Source organism: Brachyhypopomus gauderio, chromosome 1 (assembly GCF_052324685.1).
Source record: "Brachyhypopomus gauderio isolate BG-103 chromosome 1, BGAUD_0.2, whole genome shotgun sequence".
NCBI classification, from domain to species: Eukaryota; Metazoa; Chordata; class Actinopteri; order Gymnotiformes; family Hypopomidae; genus Brachyhypopomus; species Brachyhypopomus gauderio.
In genome coordinates this window covers 50,725,233-50,742,792 of record NC_135211.1, presented here as the reverse complement: position 1 = coordinate 50,742,792, position 17,560 = coordinate 50,725,233, and the positions used below count along the sequence as shown (strand labels likewise).

General features: G+C 38.9%; 3 protein-coding genes across 4 annotated transcripts; 2 read left to right on the top strand and 1 right to left on the bottom strand.

The window, feature by feature from the left end:
• The first annotated feature begins 1,974 nt into the window (after positions 1–1,974).
• On the top strand, positions 1,975–9,232 carry LOC143524639 (sterile alpha motif domain-containing protein 3-like). The gene is made up of 6 exons (XM_077018278.1): positions 1,975–2,369; positions 3,261–3,311; positions 6,035–7,036; positions 7,338–7,493; positions 8,202–8,294; positions 8,689–9,232. Exons 3-6 carry the CDS (start codon positions 6,041–6,043, stop codon positions 8,995–8,997), a joined length of 1,554 nt encoding a protein of 517 aa, XP_076874393.1. The 5' UTR covers positions 1,975–2,369; positions 3,261–3,311; positions 6,035–6,040; the 3' UTR covers positions 8,998–9,232.
• A 633-nt stretch (positions 9,233–9,865) lies between these two features.
• LOC143527776 (uncharacterized protein KIAA1958-like) lies at positions 9,866–11,285 on the top strand. Its single transcript, XM_077023074.1, has 2 exons — positions 9,866–10,459; positions 10,550–11,285. The coding sequence occupies exons 1-2, from the start codon at positions 9,872–9,874 to the stop codon at positions 11,267–11,269; spliced, it is 1,308 nt and encodes a 435-aa protein (XP_076879189.1). The 5' UTR covers positions 9,866–9,871; the 3' UTR covers positions 11,270–11,285.
• Positions 11,286–12,149: 864 nt separating this feature from the next.
• Positions 12,150–17,058, bottom strand: LOC143527764 (uncharacterized). Of its 2 annotated transcripts, XM_077023061.1 has the most exons (10): positions 16,968–17,058; positions 16,132–16,229; positions 15,724–15,859; positions 15,385–15,563; positions 15,025–15,161; positions 14,425–14,518; positions 14,027–14,335; positions 13,739–13,907; positions 13,166–13,305; positions 12,150–12,890 (listed from the first exon to the last, which is right to left on the bottom strand). In XM_077023061.1, exons 5-10 carry the CDS (start codon positions 15,063–15,065, stop codon positions 12,570–12,572), a joined length of 1,074 nt encoding a protein of 357 aa, XP_076879176.1. In that variant the 5' UTR covers positions 15,066–15,161; positions 15,385–15,563; positions 15,724–15,859; positions 16,132–16,229; positions 16,968–17,058; the 3' UTR covers positions 12,150–12,569. The 2 variants fall into 2 exon arrangements, with proteins under 2 accessions (XP_076879176.1, XP_076879167.1); XM_077023052.1 differs by lacking the exon at positions 16,132–16,229 and having other exon boundaries at positions 16,968–17,047.
• Between the last annotated feature and the right edge of the window lie 502 nt (positions 17,059–17,560).

Genomic DNA, 17,560 nt, shown 5'->3' with positions numbered 1-17,560 from the left:
CCCAGAGCGGTGGACAGCCCTAGCCCAGCACCCGGGGAGCAGTTGGGGTTAGGTGCCTTGCTCAAGGGCACCTCAGTCATGGCCTCAGGTCTGGGAATCGAACCCATGACCCTCTGGTCACAAGCCCAGTTCCCTACCACCAGGCCATGTCTGCCCCATGTTTATTCATGGATTGTATGATTTTGTACTATTTGTTTCCTGGCTTTGGATATTGATCCTGTTGTGTAAACTCTCTACAATCTTTGTCACCTGGTACTGTTATGAGAGGCATTTTTAGGAACTTTTATAACTTTAAATAAAGTACTATTGATATAGTGGTGAATGTGTTATGAATATGTGCTCAATATGTTTATATTATGTATATAATTTCCACATGTACAGTATATATAGTCATTGTGTTGCTTTTTATAATCTATCTGCATTAAAAAGCATTAACTGCAGGTGGTCGGATTTAAATGACCATCTAATGAAGGGATGTTATGACCCGTGACACCACAAAGGTTAGCTCGGGGGTCGCACATATGCTGTTACAGTGTCATGTGTTATGCCAGCCGGACAACCCACAAAAAGATAGAAAGACACGGAAGCCACTGTTGGAGGGATCAAGACTCAGTGTATTGCATATAACAGCTGTCGGTACAATACACAACCCTTCAGCCCTGGGCAATGGGCTATGAGCGGTGAAGAAATAAAACAAACCAAACAAAAACCACCTATACTAAACCCTACACCTTATCTCCAAAACATCCCATCACATACAACAGAAAAACCCCCCTCAACACTAACCTACTAAGCAAATACATTAACCACCACCGCCGCTTACCTGAGGTGTCTAGACAAGAGTTTACCTACGTGATGTTAAATGTAGGAGTGCACTCATCTAACCTCGCCCAGCCCAGAGCAGACAAAAGAGTAACAAACACAACAATCACCTCTACTCAATACAAAATAACGAAAGAAAAAGACTAATAAACAAAGGGAGTGTACATGAAACCACACCGAAGTGCAGACGCCATGACTCCCCTCGTGCCCTTCTCTCTCCTCATCTTCATCCGCTTTTATCCATCAGTCTTAATTGTAGCCACTCAGGCGAACCTGCAAAATAAGAGTCACAAGTTGGATGCAAACACAACCCATACCAGAAGGGCCTACCAGGTCTTGGAACGTAACAAGGGGGCATTTCACTGTGTGTAATCTGTCTAGACACACTTGCCAGACTGACTATGAATCTGCATCTTGGTGCTGAATCAGTTTGACAATATGAGCCAGTTTGTATTTTCCTGAACCTTCAGGTGGTGCTATTGGTCTCAAGTCCACAGAACTCCAAAATAATCTGATTCAAGGAATTACTTATCAGCAAACAAGTGTAAATAGTAAAACATTGAGTAACTTTTATTGTCATTGCTCAGTATACGTACAAGTCAACAAAATTACTGACGGTGCTCAAGAGTACCTGCATGGCTGAACTGAGATTGGAAATAACAACCTTCAGATTAACACCCCAAAGTCAGATTAACCGTAATAATATCATAATACTACACAGCAAAAATGCCAGTGTTAAATCAACTCTGAGAGTGTTAAATTTAACACTGAAAAAGTGTGTATATGCGTCCACTCTTTTCAGTGTTAATTTAACACTAACACTAATTTTTACACTCAGATATTGTTATTTTTTAACACTGTAGGAAGTTAAAAATTAACACTGATTATACCACAGTTAGTTCCGACCCTACAATGTGATTGGCTGAGAGGCGATCTAGGAGTGCCGATATTACATGTTATAGCACTGTAACCGAAGCTCTCCATGTATTACTCCGCCACATACAGGTAACCTAGCAACGAAGCGGCGTTTACAAGCCAAACAGCGCAACTACACTGAAAAAAATGGTTCTTTGACTCAACAAGCCTAAATTAAAAAAACCCATTAAAACTACTTAAACATTTAAGTTTTTTGGATTTACTTGATGTAATTGAGTATATGCTATTCAGAAATGTCATTATTCCCTGAACTCAGATTAATACATTGTGTGAACGAATATTTTTTAGTTGTTTCAACTTCCAATCAAATTCAAGTTCGTTCAACTCGATGCCTGCTAAGTGTAACGTCATCGCCTTCACCATATTAGTCAGGTCAAAACTAGTGTGCAAATATATTCACAAGTAAACTGTTTTCTTCCTGGATAAAATGCACAATATGTTTTACTATCAACACCGTCGATTTATTTTTGTGTTCAACGGCTTATAAACGTATTTTTGAGGTTAATCTTGCGCAGGGAATGCGCATGTCTGTACGCTTGAACGCGCCAAATCTAACGAGACGAAGACGACGCAAGTAACGACCTGCATCCCGATTTGAGAACTTTTCCCAGGTAAGCTAGCTAAATGTTTTTAAACGGAGCTAATTCTCATTTTGGTTGAGTATGGTATTTTTAGGGAGGTCATAAATAAAGGAAATAAAACTTTTTCTGATGCAAGAGGACCGTCTGTATTTTATATAAACCATTAGTACTCGAGTCCGGTCTCGGTCTCAGGGTGAGATGGACTCTGAGACTGTGAACGAAACCGAGCGAGTCCTCTGAGGTGAAGTTCATTAGAAATTGAACTTTTTCGCTTTCCGATGCCGGTCAGCAGGCAGTATGGTGTTATAATTTTCAAATTAAATCTTTCGTTTAAAGTCTATTTGTTAGTGACAGGCTAGCTAACGTTAGTGACAGGCTAGATAAAGTTAGTGACAGGCTAGATAACCATAGTGGAGCTAAGCTAGCTAACACACTAATGCTACTGGGGAGAGCACTAAAGATAGCGACGAGCTAAATCTTTAATTCTACTGTTTGCATACAGTTGTTTGAAAGCTAAAATGTAAGGTATATAAATGTTGCATTTATTTCTACAGTTATACTGGTGTGCGTAGGCTCTCTGAAAGTTATAAATGTCCATATAGTCAGATGTATACATGTGTAATCGGATCAGATAAGCCCAGAATTCCCAGATTGGTGCATACCTAAAAGTGTGCTCTTTCTCTCACCAGTATTTCAACAGTTGATTAACTTTTCTCTCAGTTTATTCACTTTAAAAACATATATTGTGTGCACCATTGCTCAGGTGTAGTTTTTCTTAACACTTCTATTAAATCCACCTTTACAGCTGTAATCGATGTTCAACAAACACTAACTGGCTTTGTTAACAAAGATTGTTCACATTTATCTGTGTCCCTATCAAATTTTTGCATTAATATCTGTTATGTTTTTGTTTTTTTCTAGTGTTCATGAAGTGGCACTGCAAATCCTGTAGCACTGTTCTTCCTAAAAAAGGTGATCTTTTGAAACATTATCGATTACAACATGACTCTCTTGGTCGCCACAAGTCTCAGCCGTGCCTTTATTCTGATTGCCCATGCTCTTTTAAGACACTGAGTGCACTTCGTTCACATTTGTCAAGACAACATGCCTCAGTTGATTCCAAAGGAGTAAAGGAGGCCCTTTTCTTTTCATGTCAAAATTGTGGTGCAAGTAGGTTTTCAACAGAAAGTGATTTTTTTGCCCACCTTGGGCGTCATCTAAAGTGTCTGGAAACTGTTGACTGCGTGTTTAATCACTGTGATTTCCGGACAAATGTGTATGGAACTTTTTCTGCCCACAAAAGCAGAAAACATACTCCTCATTCCGTTGATGATTTTAAACCAGTTGTCTTACAAAGGAGTGTACATTCAGTTCATGTTGGTCTGAGTAACACAAGTCAGGATGAGGAAGATGGAGACTGTAATTATTTGTCAGTAGTTGAGGAAAAGGACTGCCCATCAAATCTTGCTTTGAGAAAATTTGGATCAGTGCTCCTAAAATTGGAAACTACATTTCATGTTTCAGTCAAGTGCATTGACCAGTTGGTTGAAGATATTCAGTTTATTTCTGCTGTTGCCTCAACTGAGACATTTAAAGATATAATTGAAAAAACTTTGCAAAAACATAATTGTCCTGTTGATGCTTCAGTAATCACAGACTTGGCAAATGAGCTATGTGAATGCAACTTCTTAAGCAGAGCTTTAGGAACTGGTGGTCCTTTTTCAACTTCATACAAGAGAAGAGAATATTATAAAGAAAACTTCAGCATTGTGGAACCTGTGGAATACATCATTGATGCTAAGGAAAAAAATACATTCCAGTATGTTCCAATTCTTAAGTCTTTGTCCCAGTTGTTGAATGACAAGGATATATTTCAAAGAGCTGTTGAAGGCTTTGCAGCCTCCCAAAGTGATGTCCCCCAATTGAGGTCCTATTTTGATGGTACATATTTCAGACAAAATGAGTTGCTATCTGGTGGAGAATTTAAAATTTCATTGATATTGTACGTCGATGATTTTGAGGTCTGCAATCCACTTGGCACAGCACGTAAGAAGTATAAAACTACAGCAGTTTACTGGGCGTTGGGCAACATACCCTCACAACTGCGATCTGAGTTGACTTCAATTTATTTGGCAGTCCTGGGCAAAGCAGATGATGTTAAAAGATATGGCTATGCATCACTTCTTGAACCACTTTTGAAGGACCTTAGAACCTTAGAGGAGGAAGGAGTCTTCATATCGCTGCTTGGTAAAAATGTCCAAGGCACAGTACAGTGTGTCGTTGCTGACAATTTAGGGGCACATTCCATCGGTGGATTTGTGGAAAGTTTTTCTGGGAAATACACTTGCAGATTTTGCCTTGCACAACGGTCTGAATTTCAATTAAAAGAAGTGCGTACTGGTGCTTTTCAAATGCGAACACATGAGGAACATTCTGTACACTTGCAAAGAGTGTTAGAAGATTCAAGTCTTGTTCATTTCTGTGGTGTCAAAAGACAATGTGCCTTGACTGAAAAACTGAACCATTTTCATGTCTTGTCTGGTTACCCACCAGATTTGTTGCACGATCTTTTTGAAGGAATCATTCCTCTTGAAGTTGCCTTGTGCTTGAATGTATTCATTCAAAAGAAGTATTTGACAATACTGGAGATAAATGACGCAATAAAGTGTTTCCCTTTCAAGTGGTCTGACAAAACAAACTGCCCAAAATTGTTGTCACCTGGTTTTGCTGCTAAGAAGAGCATTGGAGGAAATGCCCATGAAAACTGGGCTCTCTTAAGATTCCTTCCATTTCTTATTGGACCCAAAATACCAGTTGATGAACCAGCATGGTTAATCCTGATGGACCTGAAAGAAGTTGTGGAAATAATTGTTTCCCCAGTACACACTCAGGAGTCCCTTGGCTATCTTGACACAAAAATATCTGAGCACAGGCAAAGATTCTTGGATGTCTTTCCAAAGGAAAATTTGTTACCCAAGCATCATTACCTTGAACATTATCCACACTTAATAGAGGCATTTGGTCCCTTAGTGGCATTGTGGACAATGCGCTTTGAGGCAAAGCACAGGTTTTTTAAACGTGTGGTCCAGCATGCCAGTTCTTTCAAAAACATCTTGCTCTCTCTTGCTGTGAAGCATCAGCTCTTGATGGCTTATCAGACGAATGATACAAGTTGTCTGAAACCAGCTCTTTGTGTCTCACGTGTGTCTGAAGTACCTCTGGATTTGCTAAGCGGAGATGTACGAGAAGCAATACAAAGAAAAATTGTAAACAGTGCAACGTTTAATTTGGCAGATACAGCACTGTACTGTGGAACAAGGTACTCAAAAGGCATGATTTTGCCTTATGGATCTACTGCAGGGCTTCCAGATTTTGTGCAAATACAACAAATAATGATTGTTGGTGAGACTTTGGCGTTCATTGTGAAGACTTGTCAGGCCTGGTACAATCAGCATTTGAGGTCTTATGAGCTGGAAACAACTGGGCATTTTCTAGTACTTGAGCAACAAGAGTTGTATGATGTTATGCCATTATCAGCGTACAGAGTTGCAGGGCAGACTATGGTTACACTCAAGCGTGCCATTTGCCTTCCACTCTAAATCAGTATTCTTTTATAGTGCTTTTATTTTTTATATGTTTTCATTGTAGTTTTTGCTTTTCTTTTTTAACCTTCATTTTCTCCATTTTGCTAAAAGGAAAGGATGTCTGAACCAGCAAAGCTGCGTGTGATTCTGGATGACCATGATATACGAAAGCTGGTCTTGCCTTCAGGGATCCCTGGTACACGTGAAGACCTGGAATTGATAATCAGAGAGACCTTTCAGCTTCAGGGAAACTTCAGCCTACTCTATAAGGATGCGGAGTTTGGTGATTTTTTTTCCTTGACCACAACAGCAGATCTTAAAGACAAAGACACTGTCAAAGTAGTTCTTGTTGAGCCTTTGTATATAACTTTAACAGAAACTCACCCAGCAGGTCCTGTCTCTACACTGTCAGATAGATCTTCTAGTTCCTCATCTCATACTTCATCTGCTGAAACCATAATTCTCTCTTCTGCGGAGAACCGTGGGAGATCACAACAGTGGCCGTCTCCATTTGAAATTCCAGAGTTTGCTTATGATACAGAGCTGATACTTGAGTCTGCTAATGCTGCATTTAGAAAGGATGGCACATGTCTGAACAATCCAAGCATCAAGTCCGATGTTCTTGAAAAACTGGCTGAAAGGATCTACCAGTTTTGTGCATATCCAACCAGTGAGCAGATATGTAATGTTGCTGAGGCATTAATACAAAAGCATCCATGCTTGAAGGAACCAGGTTCATTCTCTGGGTTGTATGGATGGCAAACAAGGCTAAAATATAAGATGGGAAATTACAGGTCTAAATTGAGAAGACTGGGATGTCCAGAGCTTGTCGTCAACTCCGCCTCCAACAAGACAGCAGCAGCGACAGGGGTCAAAAAACCACGTAAAGCAGAGGTTAATTTCCTCCCCCCCTACCCCACTGGAGAATCCAAACAAAGTCTTGAAAAGGATAGGGTAGATCTTCTCAGTGAGGTTAAGAAGAAAGATAATCAGAAGACCATAAGTGAGAAGATGTCAAAAACATTTTCATATCGAAGACAGGAAGTGGTGAATGAAAACCCTGCCATAGAAGATCTTCTTCATAGATGGCCAGCTTTGTTTGAAGCTATTCAGGTATCTGCTGTATGAGTGTGTGCTAAACACTATTCCATAAGGTCCACTATATTAATATTTTTAATGTAATTTAATGGTTACAAATCACTTAGGAGCGTAATCCCATATTCAGAAGTACTGTTAATTAATGTTAATTAATTGACTTAATGGTACATAATTGCTAGTTGCTTATTAATCCATTTATGAACCATTAAAAAACCCTATACAGTTACCCTTAATGTGAAATGGGACTGCTAATATTACTTATATTTTCATAATTTAAAAAAATCTAATTATTGTTTTTTTTCCTTCATAATTGTAGATAAAGGAAGAATTCAAAAGAATTACAACCATTGAACTGGAAGCAACATTTGCTGCAAATTTGGACAAGCACACAGTGAGGCTCCTGACTTTGTTCCGTGCTAAAGGAGGTGCTGCTGGACGGAAGATGTGTCCCCTTCTAGATGTTTTGAAGCAGGTATTATGGTGGTTGACAGACTGACATGCTGCCAAATTTGCAGGTTGTACAGGTATTAGAGACCCTTTTAGAGCTAGATCCTTTCATAAACATACAAATAATATTAATTTGAGTAATACTACTAAAAACATACATGATTGGTGTAAAAAGAGTCCCAAACTTTACCATTTTGAATTGGAAACGTGTTATTTTTGAATTGTTGCACTGCCCGTGCTGTCTTTTACAGAGTGGTGAACCCCCCTCTATTTATAATTCTGCAAAACTCATTCTCTCGATTCTTTATTTATATTCAATCATTGCCAATTAAACAAATATTTGGTTTGAGAGATGTTGCTGGAATCAAATTCAACATGGGCATTAAACAAACAAAAACAGTATAATATTTTAATATTAAATATATGTTTTAAATTATTTGTACATTGTTGCATTCTGTTTTTATTTGTATTTGGTACAAAGACTTTTGCCATGATGAGCCTAATACACAAATCAAGGAACCTCACATATTTTGTGCAAAAATGTATTTATTCCATAATGTTTGACTCCATCAGCGCTGAGTGGTATGGTATTTCATTTGGTATGGCAATTAAAATTTATCCAACAGTGTGCGTTTCATAATACCATTACAGTATGTAATGAGAAGACGCAGGCCAAAATTCAGCTCTGTGTAGTTTAGACATGTTGTAAATGTTTCTCTTTTTTCATTAATAGGATGAGACTACTGAAATGCGCAGAGACGTGGTGATCCGCTGCTTAATAGTGTACTTCTCTGAAAAGGTTGATGATCTCATTAAGGATTACCATGTAAGTAAATGTACAACTTCAGAAGAGATTTGTGCTTCTAAATGGTGTTTAGGTGATAGTTTTGCAGCCATTTGCGAATATGGTTGTCAGTCACAAGACCGCAATTAACTATCAATTAAATGTAGTGTAGAAGTTCATTCACACCAGAGGTGCTGCACCAAAATTACTATAGAGGTGTGGGTGGCTATATTAGATTGCATAGCTTAATATCTCTCCAGATGGCTACTGACCACTTGTGGAATAGCTAACATTAGAAACTGCATTTCACTAGTTTGTGTAAAATTGTAAATGTTGCTGGTTTAATTCCTCTTTCAGGCGTAATGTGTAAAACCCGTCTTAGTGTTGATGTGCAGAAATGTGTCAATGTAGCATTAAATATGCTTTTTTATTTTAGGGTGCTTCACCTGATGAAGTACAAGAGGATCTTAAACAGCACACCATGAAAATTGTCACCAAAGGTGGTTCTACGGAGGATGACCCGTTGGATGTAGGAATTGTGCTGGAAGGCAGAGAAGTTCTGGCTGGGTTGTCCAGTGTAGCAAGGGCATGTGCCTTGCTACTGGGTCTTATTTATGCTGTCAACCTTAGTTACCCCAAACAGCTCAGGTATACATTTGAATGTTGTCAAAAGATGCTGTTAGAACTTGACAGTGGGAAACTTTCACCAAAGGTGCACACACTGAAGTCCAAGTTGCTGTGTTAAATGTATATTTGATTTTGATTTGATTTGACATCCACACATTGATATCGGTGTCTCAAAAGAGGTATGTGCAAGTTGCTAAATCAGCAGGTCTCGGGGATTGTTTGAGGGACTTTGTTTTTGTTTTTTAATTGATAGTTTTGGCTAATGACATGTTGTCATTTTATAATATTGCAAGATGTTATTGACTACAAATGTTCAGTTTGTTTTATGCACTTCATAGGCTAACAGCAGTCGATTGAATGAGGAATGAATAAAAAAATTTGTCATAAATTTTGTGTGTTTTTTTTAGCTTTATTATTCAATAAGGTGAATATGTAAATTGAACTTGATTTCATTGAGATAGACTGACTTAATATTTTAAGGTGAATATGTAAATTGAACTTGATTTCATTGAGTTAGACTGACTGAATATTTTAAGGTAAATATGCAAATTGAACTTGATTTCATTGAGTTAGACTGACTGAATATTTTAAGGTAAATATGTAAATTGAACTTGATTTCATTGAGTTAGACTGACTTAATATTTTAAGGTGAATATGTAAATTGAACTTGATTTCATTGAGTTAGACTGACTTAATATTTTAAGGTGAATATGTAAATTGAACTTGATTTCTTTGAGTTAGACTGACTGAATATTTTAAGGTAAATATGTAAATTGAACTTGAGTTCTTTGAGTTGGACTGACTTGATATTAAGTTGTATGAATCTAATACAATTGAGTTGGTGTAAAAAAAACAAATGAGTTGAACTTACTTAAAAATTGATCAAGTTGAATTTACTTAAAAAAATTGGTGCAGAACGTTGCCTTGATTTTTTTAAGTAAATCCAACTCATGATTTTTTTCAGTGTACAAACAAGTATCAAAAGTATCAAAATGAATTACACGGATTTAATTAAATCTATTGGCTTCGAAACAATTTGTTTCGATCTTAAACTGGAGGATGACATTATAAATGACCAGCCTGATTCCTCCAATGAGCCTCCAAGGTTTGTCATGCTTACAGATAATGATTTGGATGAGCTGGAAATGCAAAAAAACGAAATTAATACCGTTAGACAAACGTCCTGGGCTCTTAACGTATTTACAGCCTGGTTAAAGAGCAACGACATTGCAGTAGATTTTACTATCATCAACAAAAATGACATGAATCAGCTTTTACGACGGTTTTATGGATCCGTCAGAAACGTAAAGGGAGAGTTATATGGCATCAGCAGCTTCGTTGGTTTAAGAGCTGGACTGAACAGGTACCTAAATGAACCTCCAATCAGCCGTGGATGGTGTTTGATGAAAGACGCAGAGTTTACACCAGCCAACAACGTCTTTGTGGGTGTTGTTAAGAAAATAAGAAAGAGCGGAGGAGACAGAACCTTACACCATCCAGCAATATCACCTGAAGACCTTGCAAAAATCTACCAGTCAAAAGCACTTGATCCCGGAACCCCGAGAGGTCTTTTAAATAAGGTAGATAACACCACATAATATTTTGATGTATAACAGTACACCATATGTACTGCTGCACCTAAAACTAATCTGAATTATTTTACCCTATAGGTTTGGTTCGACATTCAGCTCCACTTTGGCAGACGAGGAAAAGAAGGAAATAGGGAACTTCGCCGAGAATCATTTGTGATGCAGGAAGATGAAAACGGGGGGAAATTTGTCACTCTATCCTTTAACGAGGAAACAAAAAATCACAAAACCCACCAGGAGCGAGACAGAGAGCTGAGACGTGGGGCAATGTTTCAGTGCGCTGGAGAAATGTGTCCCGTCGCTAGTTTTGAACTGTACGTAAGCAAGCTGCCAGTGGATACCCCGGCTTTTTACCTGCAGCCGAAGAAGTCTGCGCACCTGTCAGACGCTGTGTGGTATAGCGCTATGCCGCTGGGTGTAAACCAGCTCTCCAAAATGTTGCCCCGAATATGCAAAGAAGCAGGCACATCTCGCGTTTACACCAACCACTGCTTGCGAGCAACAGCTATTCAGAGCCTTTCTGATGCCGGGATGGAAGCCAGAGAAATCATAACTGTTAGCGGTCACAAATCAGAAACGTCTCTGAAGAGTTACTGGCGACCTTCCCTCCAAAGCAGGAAAAGATGGAGCAATGTTTTGTCCGTTGCATGTAACCCTACAGATGATTTGGAAGAACCTCCCAAAAAAACTCCAAATGCTCAAGAATGCAATTGCACGACGTTAAAACAAACCCCCCAACTCGAATCATTTTTTAAGAACTGCACAATGGGAAGTGTGCAAATAAATGTACATAACCATTAGGCTAGCCAAGTAACATACATCAGTATAAAATTATCTCGTTAATAAATCCAATATCAATCGTTTTTTTTAATCCATTATCAATAATTGTTGTAATTTATTTTTAATAAATACAACTTTATCAACAGTTGTTTTTGTGTATATTTACCTCTATAATATTTATTGGGTAAGGCTGTTCCAGTGTTGTGTAAGTTTAGCAGCGAGCCATTGAATGGAACTATTTTAACTGGCGGAGTGTTTTTAACCTAACAGGTCGTATTTTCTCGTCCTCTTTTACTCAAAATCTTTCAATAAACAGCGATAATGGAACTGTGGTATAATCGCAATAATACACTCGAGGTTCGTGCTATAACGGGTAATATCGGCACTGCTGTGCTGATCTACGGCACTCGGCCTGCGGCCTCGTGCCTACGACCGCAGCACAGCAGTGCCGATATTACCCGTTATAGCACTCCCTCTCGTGTATTATTGCGTCACTAACGTATGTCTAGTGTCCGTGTTAATATTTTTACACTCAGCTATAGTTATTTCAACACTTTAAGGAGTTAAAATTAATACTTGTTAAGTGTTAATTTTACACCACACTAGTATATTTTTACACTTAAATCTAGCAATTTCGACACTGTAGGGAGTTAAAATCTAACACCAGCTAGTGTCACTAGTACTTTCCACTAGTGTCATTTTAATAAAATGTTACACTACTGCGGTTGAAAATGCTACACTGACTTCCAATGCATTCAGACCAATGGGTGTAAAATTTGACTACTACTAAACCACCCACCTTTAGCCAACACAACCACCCAGTAAACCCATCTCAAAAATACACAAGGCAAACACTTCTTTAGAAAAATTCTCTTATTAAATGGCCACCACACCACATTAACAATTAACAGTTTGCATGGATTCACATATAATTACAATATGGAACAAGGTACACGTGACCTGAGGCTTGAACCTGAGCAATAACGGAGCTGCATATGTCCCCAGTACGTTTCTTTTCAACTGGAACATGTGTAGTGACCTTCACAGGAGGATCCACATTCACTGGTGTGGAAGGTCCAGCCACAGCCTCAAATTCAAAACTGCTGGCAGGATCTGGATCAAAACAGTCTTTACGCACTCGAGAAAGGTGACGTTGATAACCAGAATATGTACAAAAAGTGTTCGAACAACCAGGTTCTCCACAGTTCAATCGCAGAGACTTTGCGGGATACAATCCATGCTCAAACTTCAAATGTCTAAATAACATTGAACAACTGGTGTGGTGTAGTTTACAAAAGTAACATGTGTACATTTCTGGTCTTCAAACCTCACGGTGAAGAAGCCTTGCTCGGATTTCTTTTACCCTAGGACTTTCTTTCACTTTGCCGACGTCAATGCCATACACAGTGGTTTGGATGAAGATGAAGCTGGACAGGGCATCATCATACAACACAGCAAAAACATAATGCGCCTTGAAGAGCTCATCAAAGGCAGCAACCGGGGTCTGCATCCTGCAGGGAATGGCCTTCTGGTCCAGTATGATGTAGAAGTCCTGGACGCAGTTGCTTCTTTCTCCAACACCGAGCAGGAAGGGCTGATTGGGGCCAGTTTCTTTAAGGAAGGTCTCCATGCTTGTTCCCACCTGTGAGTGGAAAAGTGAGTGTGAGTGATGAAATGTTTTTACTCAAGTCATTTTAATTCATGTGCGAATGAATGTATGAATGGATGTGAGCAATACACTTGAATTACTGATGAATTCAGGGCATGGATCTATGAATGTACACAATATTCATTTATTTTTGTGTGATAAATGGATGTATTACTTTTTGAAAACTATTTAACTGCACCCCATGAATTACAATGCCATATTGGCTCCTGAAAACCTTGCATCAGTGATGTACAGTCCTAAGAAAATACCTTCATGAACTTGATCATGCATCGAGTAGCCTCTGATGCACTCATCTTGCCACCCTTCTTGCCTTTAACTGTTGGAGGCAAGAGGTGAAGCAGAAGCAGGATGGCAGCCATCTCAGAATCCCACTCCTCAGAATGCCAGACTGCAGAAATAGAAGTGACACACTGCCGCATCAGTTACAGTTAAGTTTTCTTTAATTACATGATGGACTGAATATGGTTAGCAGTAAGACGCAGTATGTAATTTGTAGTAAAGGGAGCAAAAACATGAGAGAACACAATGTCCCCTTTTCTTTTTGCACTGAAGGCATGAGTAATCTACTGTATCTACTAATTAGTGGGCTATATTCACACATCCGCTACTTCCTGAACTTGAGTTTGCTCCTGGTTTCCTGTCTTACATTATTGAACAAACTGATTAATCCAGGTGTGTCTGATATCAAAACTATGGTCAAATACACCTGGATTAATCAGTTTGTTCAATAATGTAAGACAGGAAACCAGGAGCAAACTCAAGTTCAGGAAGTAGTGGATGTGTGCAGATTTTTAAGATTATGAAGCCTATTAAACACTTACCACCATCATCAGACTCTTGTTGTGCAGACAGAAGCAACTCAACATGTGGACTTGGGGTTAGGTTCTTGCAGCAATCTGCGATGACTCTCGGTTTGAAAAATGTTGGCCACTTGGAGAGGAATTTAACAGACACCTCCTCACCAAAGATCATTGAGAAGTCTTGGTCGATCTTAAAACAGAAAACATGAAGTGGAAGAGAACACAGTTGTCATGGCACTATAAGCATCAATTAAACAGACAAGCAAAATAAGGCAACCACAAAATTGTCAGCAATACATTTATGCTTACCAAGCCAGGTGTATCTAAGAATCTGGGAAAGAGATCCAGGACAGTAGAAGCACTATCTGGGTCTTGAATCACTCTTTGCCTGTGCTGGAATGTGGCCTTCATCTTATTTTTGACAAGGATTGTATCACTTGAGTGTTTCATCATAGATATGGCTTCCCTGCATTCATCACCGGTCAACTGCTTCTCATCTGAATGGATATTGCGTGGAGTCTTGGGGCCCTCTTGGAAAGTTGTATTGGATTTCTTGTGGTCTTGAGCAGAGGTCCGCTGAACAGTTTTCAGCCTCCACGATAGGTAGCCGGAACCACTCTGGTGATCATAAAAATGTTCGTATTGATAAAGAAAAACAGAGACTCATATCAACTGAAAATTCCAGATGCATTATGGTTTATACTCACATAGCCATTCTTAGAATCTGGGTCACTCAATTTAGGGAACAGTGTTGTAATCCCAAGTGCATTGAGTTTCCGCACATTTACCGGAGGTACCCTCCTGGGAAGAGAGAGATCATTCCTCCAAAAATGGCAAATTTCATTTATGTGTACTTGTGTTATTATAGTTAACCCATTGATGCCTGATGCTGCATAGCACAAAATTGACCCTAGTGCCTGGAGGTGCATTATGCTGCATTTGGGCTCATGAGTGCAAGAAGAGAGTCTTGGCTTTTAAATGCAATTAATTTCATGTTTTTATGTGCTAGGGATGCTGAGATATTTAGGTTTTTGTAGGCTTACAGCAACTTTTCTCAAAAAGGGCTCAGGCATTTAGCAGGCGTTTTTTGCAGGTGCTTTAGGAATCAATGGATTAAGCAAAACTAAAAAAAAAAAAAATTTAGTATATAACAATATTAAAAAAATAAATTAATATCAGATAACATCAGCTTAGTAAAATAACCAACTAAACTAAATCTGAAGAGCAAATTAAATAGCTAAATAAAAATAAAAACTAATGAAATATTTTAACAACCACAATCCGTTATTGCAAGTGCATTCACTTACCCATGGCTCTCCACCATATCTGCCACAAGAATGTTTACCATCTTTCTTCTTGTAACATCTCTGATGGTGCTTGTTTTCTCGTACTCTTCTAGTATTTCTTTTCCACCAGGCTTTGAACACAGAGCAGCTCTAACATTCTGAAACAACAATTGCATATCAATCACACTGCAAGTGTGTATTTCAGCTGATGTAACAGTTATTTGGGATGATAAATGAGAATTAGCCATCATAGCAAAGCTCTGCATCTTCAGTTCAACACCTACTGAAGTTACAGTACTAATATACTTATTGTGAAACTTTAATATAAGGTTTGACATTGGTCTAATTGACCTCAGGGTCAATAGCATTTGGCTAACTTACATCTCTTGCAACGTTGCCATCCAGGGGTCCTTCAATCAGCTGTCTTCTCCGAGTCTTTGTAGATTCCAGTATCCGTGTTGAGTCAGAACCTGATGATGACCCTTGGGATGCACATGATGGTGATGGTGACCAGTTTGATGAAGATGAGCTCTCTAAGAACGTCACCTCAGTATGGGTACCTAAGAAAACACATAGCATTACATTGTAAATGACAATTGGCTATACACATCCACCGCTTCCTGAACTTGAGACAGGAAATGAGTTACAGCTTAATTTACTTTTTTTATCAAACAAACTCAAGAATTAATTAATTAAAAACATAAGCCTGCAGTCACTTACCATAACATTCCTCTGACTTGAAAAACACACCTGATTGACTTTAAGAGTTCATCAAATATGTCTGAATCCACTTCAACATTAGATGAATCTTTCAGCCTCAAAGAAGCAGAATCTGGCAAATTGAATTTTGCCAGCACTGAAACAAAAGATATTGTGGATAAGCAAGGTTTGGGAGCGACAAACATGCATTGAGCAAAGCTGATGGACTATAAATACACTGGAGTTAGCAGGAAATATAATTTTCGTCTGTAGTTTCCAAGAAAATACACTGTAAAACCTTAAAGGGGCATTATGTAGGTTTAGAAGTTTAACTAGAGTGCATTTCCACAGAGAAAACACTCGTAATCCTACATTGTGCCACTTTAAAAACACAAATAAACATGACAGTCAAATTAGCCTAACAGGTACCTGCTTGCAAAAACTGGGAGTAACTGTACTCATCCTCGGCCTGTGGTACCCTGACCCATTTTCTGACTCCATTATATTCTACAGGAACCAGCATGTTGCTTTAAAGACAAAAATGACATTACTTGAGGTATTCCTAAATTCTCTACATTTACACCCAGTGACTCCCGCCCTGGTGTGAGGAGGAGGATGACTGAACACTACAATTACAGTGACTACCACATAACACTGACCCTGATGAAGGAAATAACATTAAGTTACTGTTAAAAAAAAGAACAGCTGTAAGTTATATATTTTACAGCTGTACAGCTCTCCATGAGAGACTTTTTACATATACTTTTCTCCATGTAGCTAGGGTTGCCACCTTTCAGAAATGAAAATAATGGACACCGACTATGGAGCCCCCCCATAGTGATTTAACTGCCATGACGGTTCCGTATTTCAAGGGACGGGTGGCAACCCTAGCAGACCCAAACGTCGCTAATAAACGTTCATAGGAAACAGAAAATGTATCAGTTACCAAACATAGGCTAATACATGCCTAGCCCTACTTAAAACATGCCTTGCACGTTTGTAATGTCGACATACTACACTCCTATCGTGTACAACATATTCAATTCAACCATATTACTCAAAGAGCCTTCGCTTATGAACACCATAAATGATTTGAGGGATTGTTTGCTAAACCCTGGTCCAGTGCAGTGTTGGCTAGCGCTAGCAAGCTAAGCTAACGTTCGTTAGTTAGCCTAATGCGCTTAGCTACCTAGCAGCCAAAATCAACCACAAAACGGTAATATCAATCCCAAAGGGATAATTTTATCGACCAAAACTTAACTTACCATAGAAAGGAGAGATTTTCACGACAAAGTATGACTGCTGCTGCTGCTGACTGACAGTGTCCCAGGTAATGCTCCGGCAGGCGAATCAAAGGGTGGGTGTGGCCAATTTAACGAGCCACAGTGTAAATTCAGAGTGATCCTCATAACAACAGATATTAACTCTGACACTATGGGGACTAACTCCAGAGGGAGTTAATATTGATCAATTCTGAGTAAAATTACTAGTAACTCCTGTTAATTTACACCAACACGGACAAATTAACACTGGCATATTTGCTGTGTACTACTGGCTCCATGATACGAGGTATGGTGTCTTCCCCCATTGCTCCATGCATTCCCTCTGTAGGAGTTTTCTGTGGTAGAACATGTTCTCTGACTCTGTGTCTTCAGCTACACAGTCCCATACACAGTAAACTATGTGTTCTCTGTTCTCACACTTTTCAATTATAGCCAGCGTTGTCTTTTGGGGATTTGTGTTATAGTAGCAATTATGTGGGATGGAACCAGACAAACTAGCCTTCAGTTTCCACTGTATTGAATCCACCGCAGAACCCAAATGGATAGATGTTCTATAAAGTGAAAAATCACCCCAC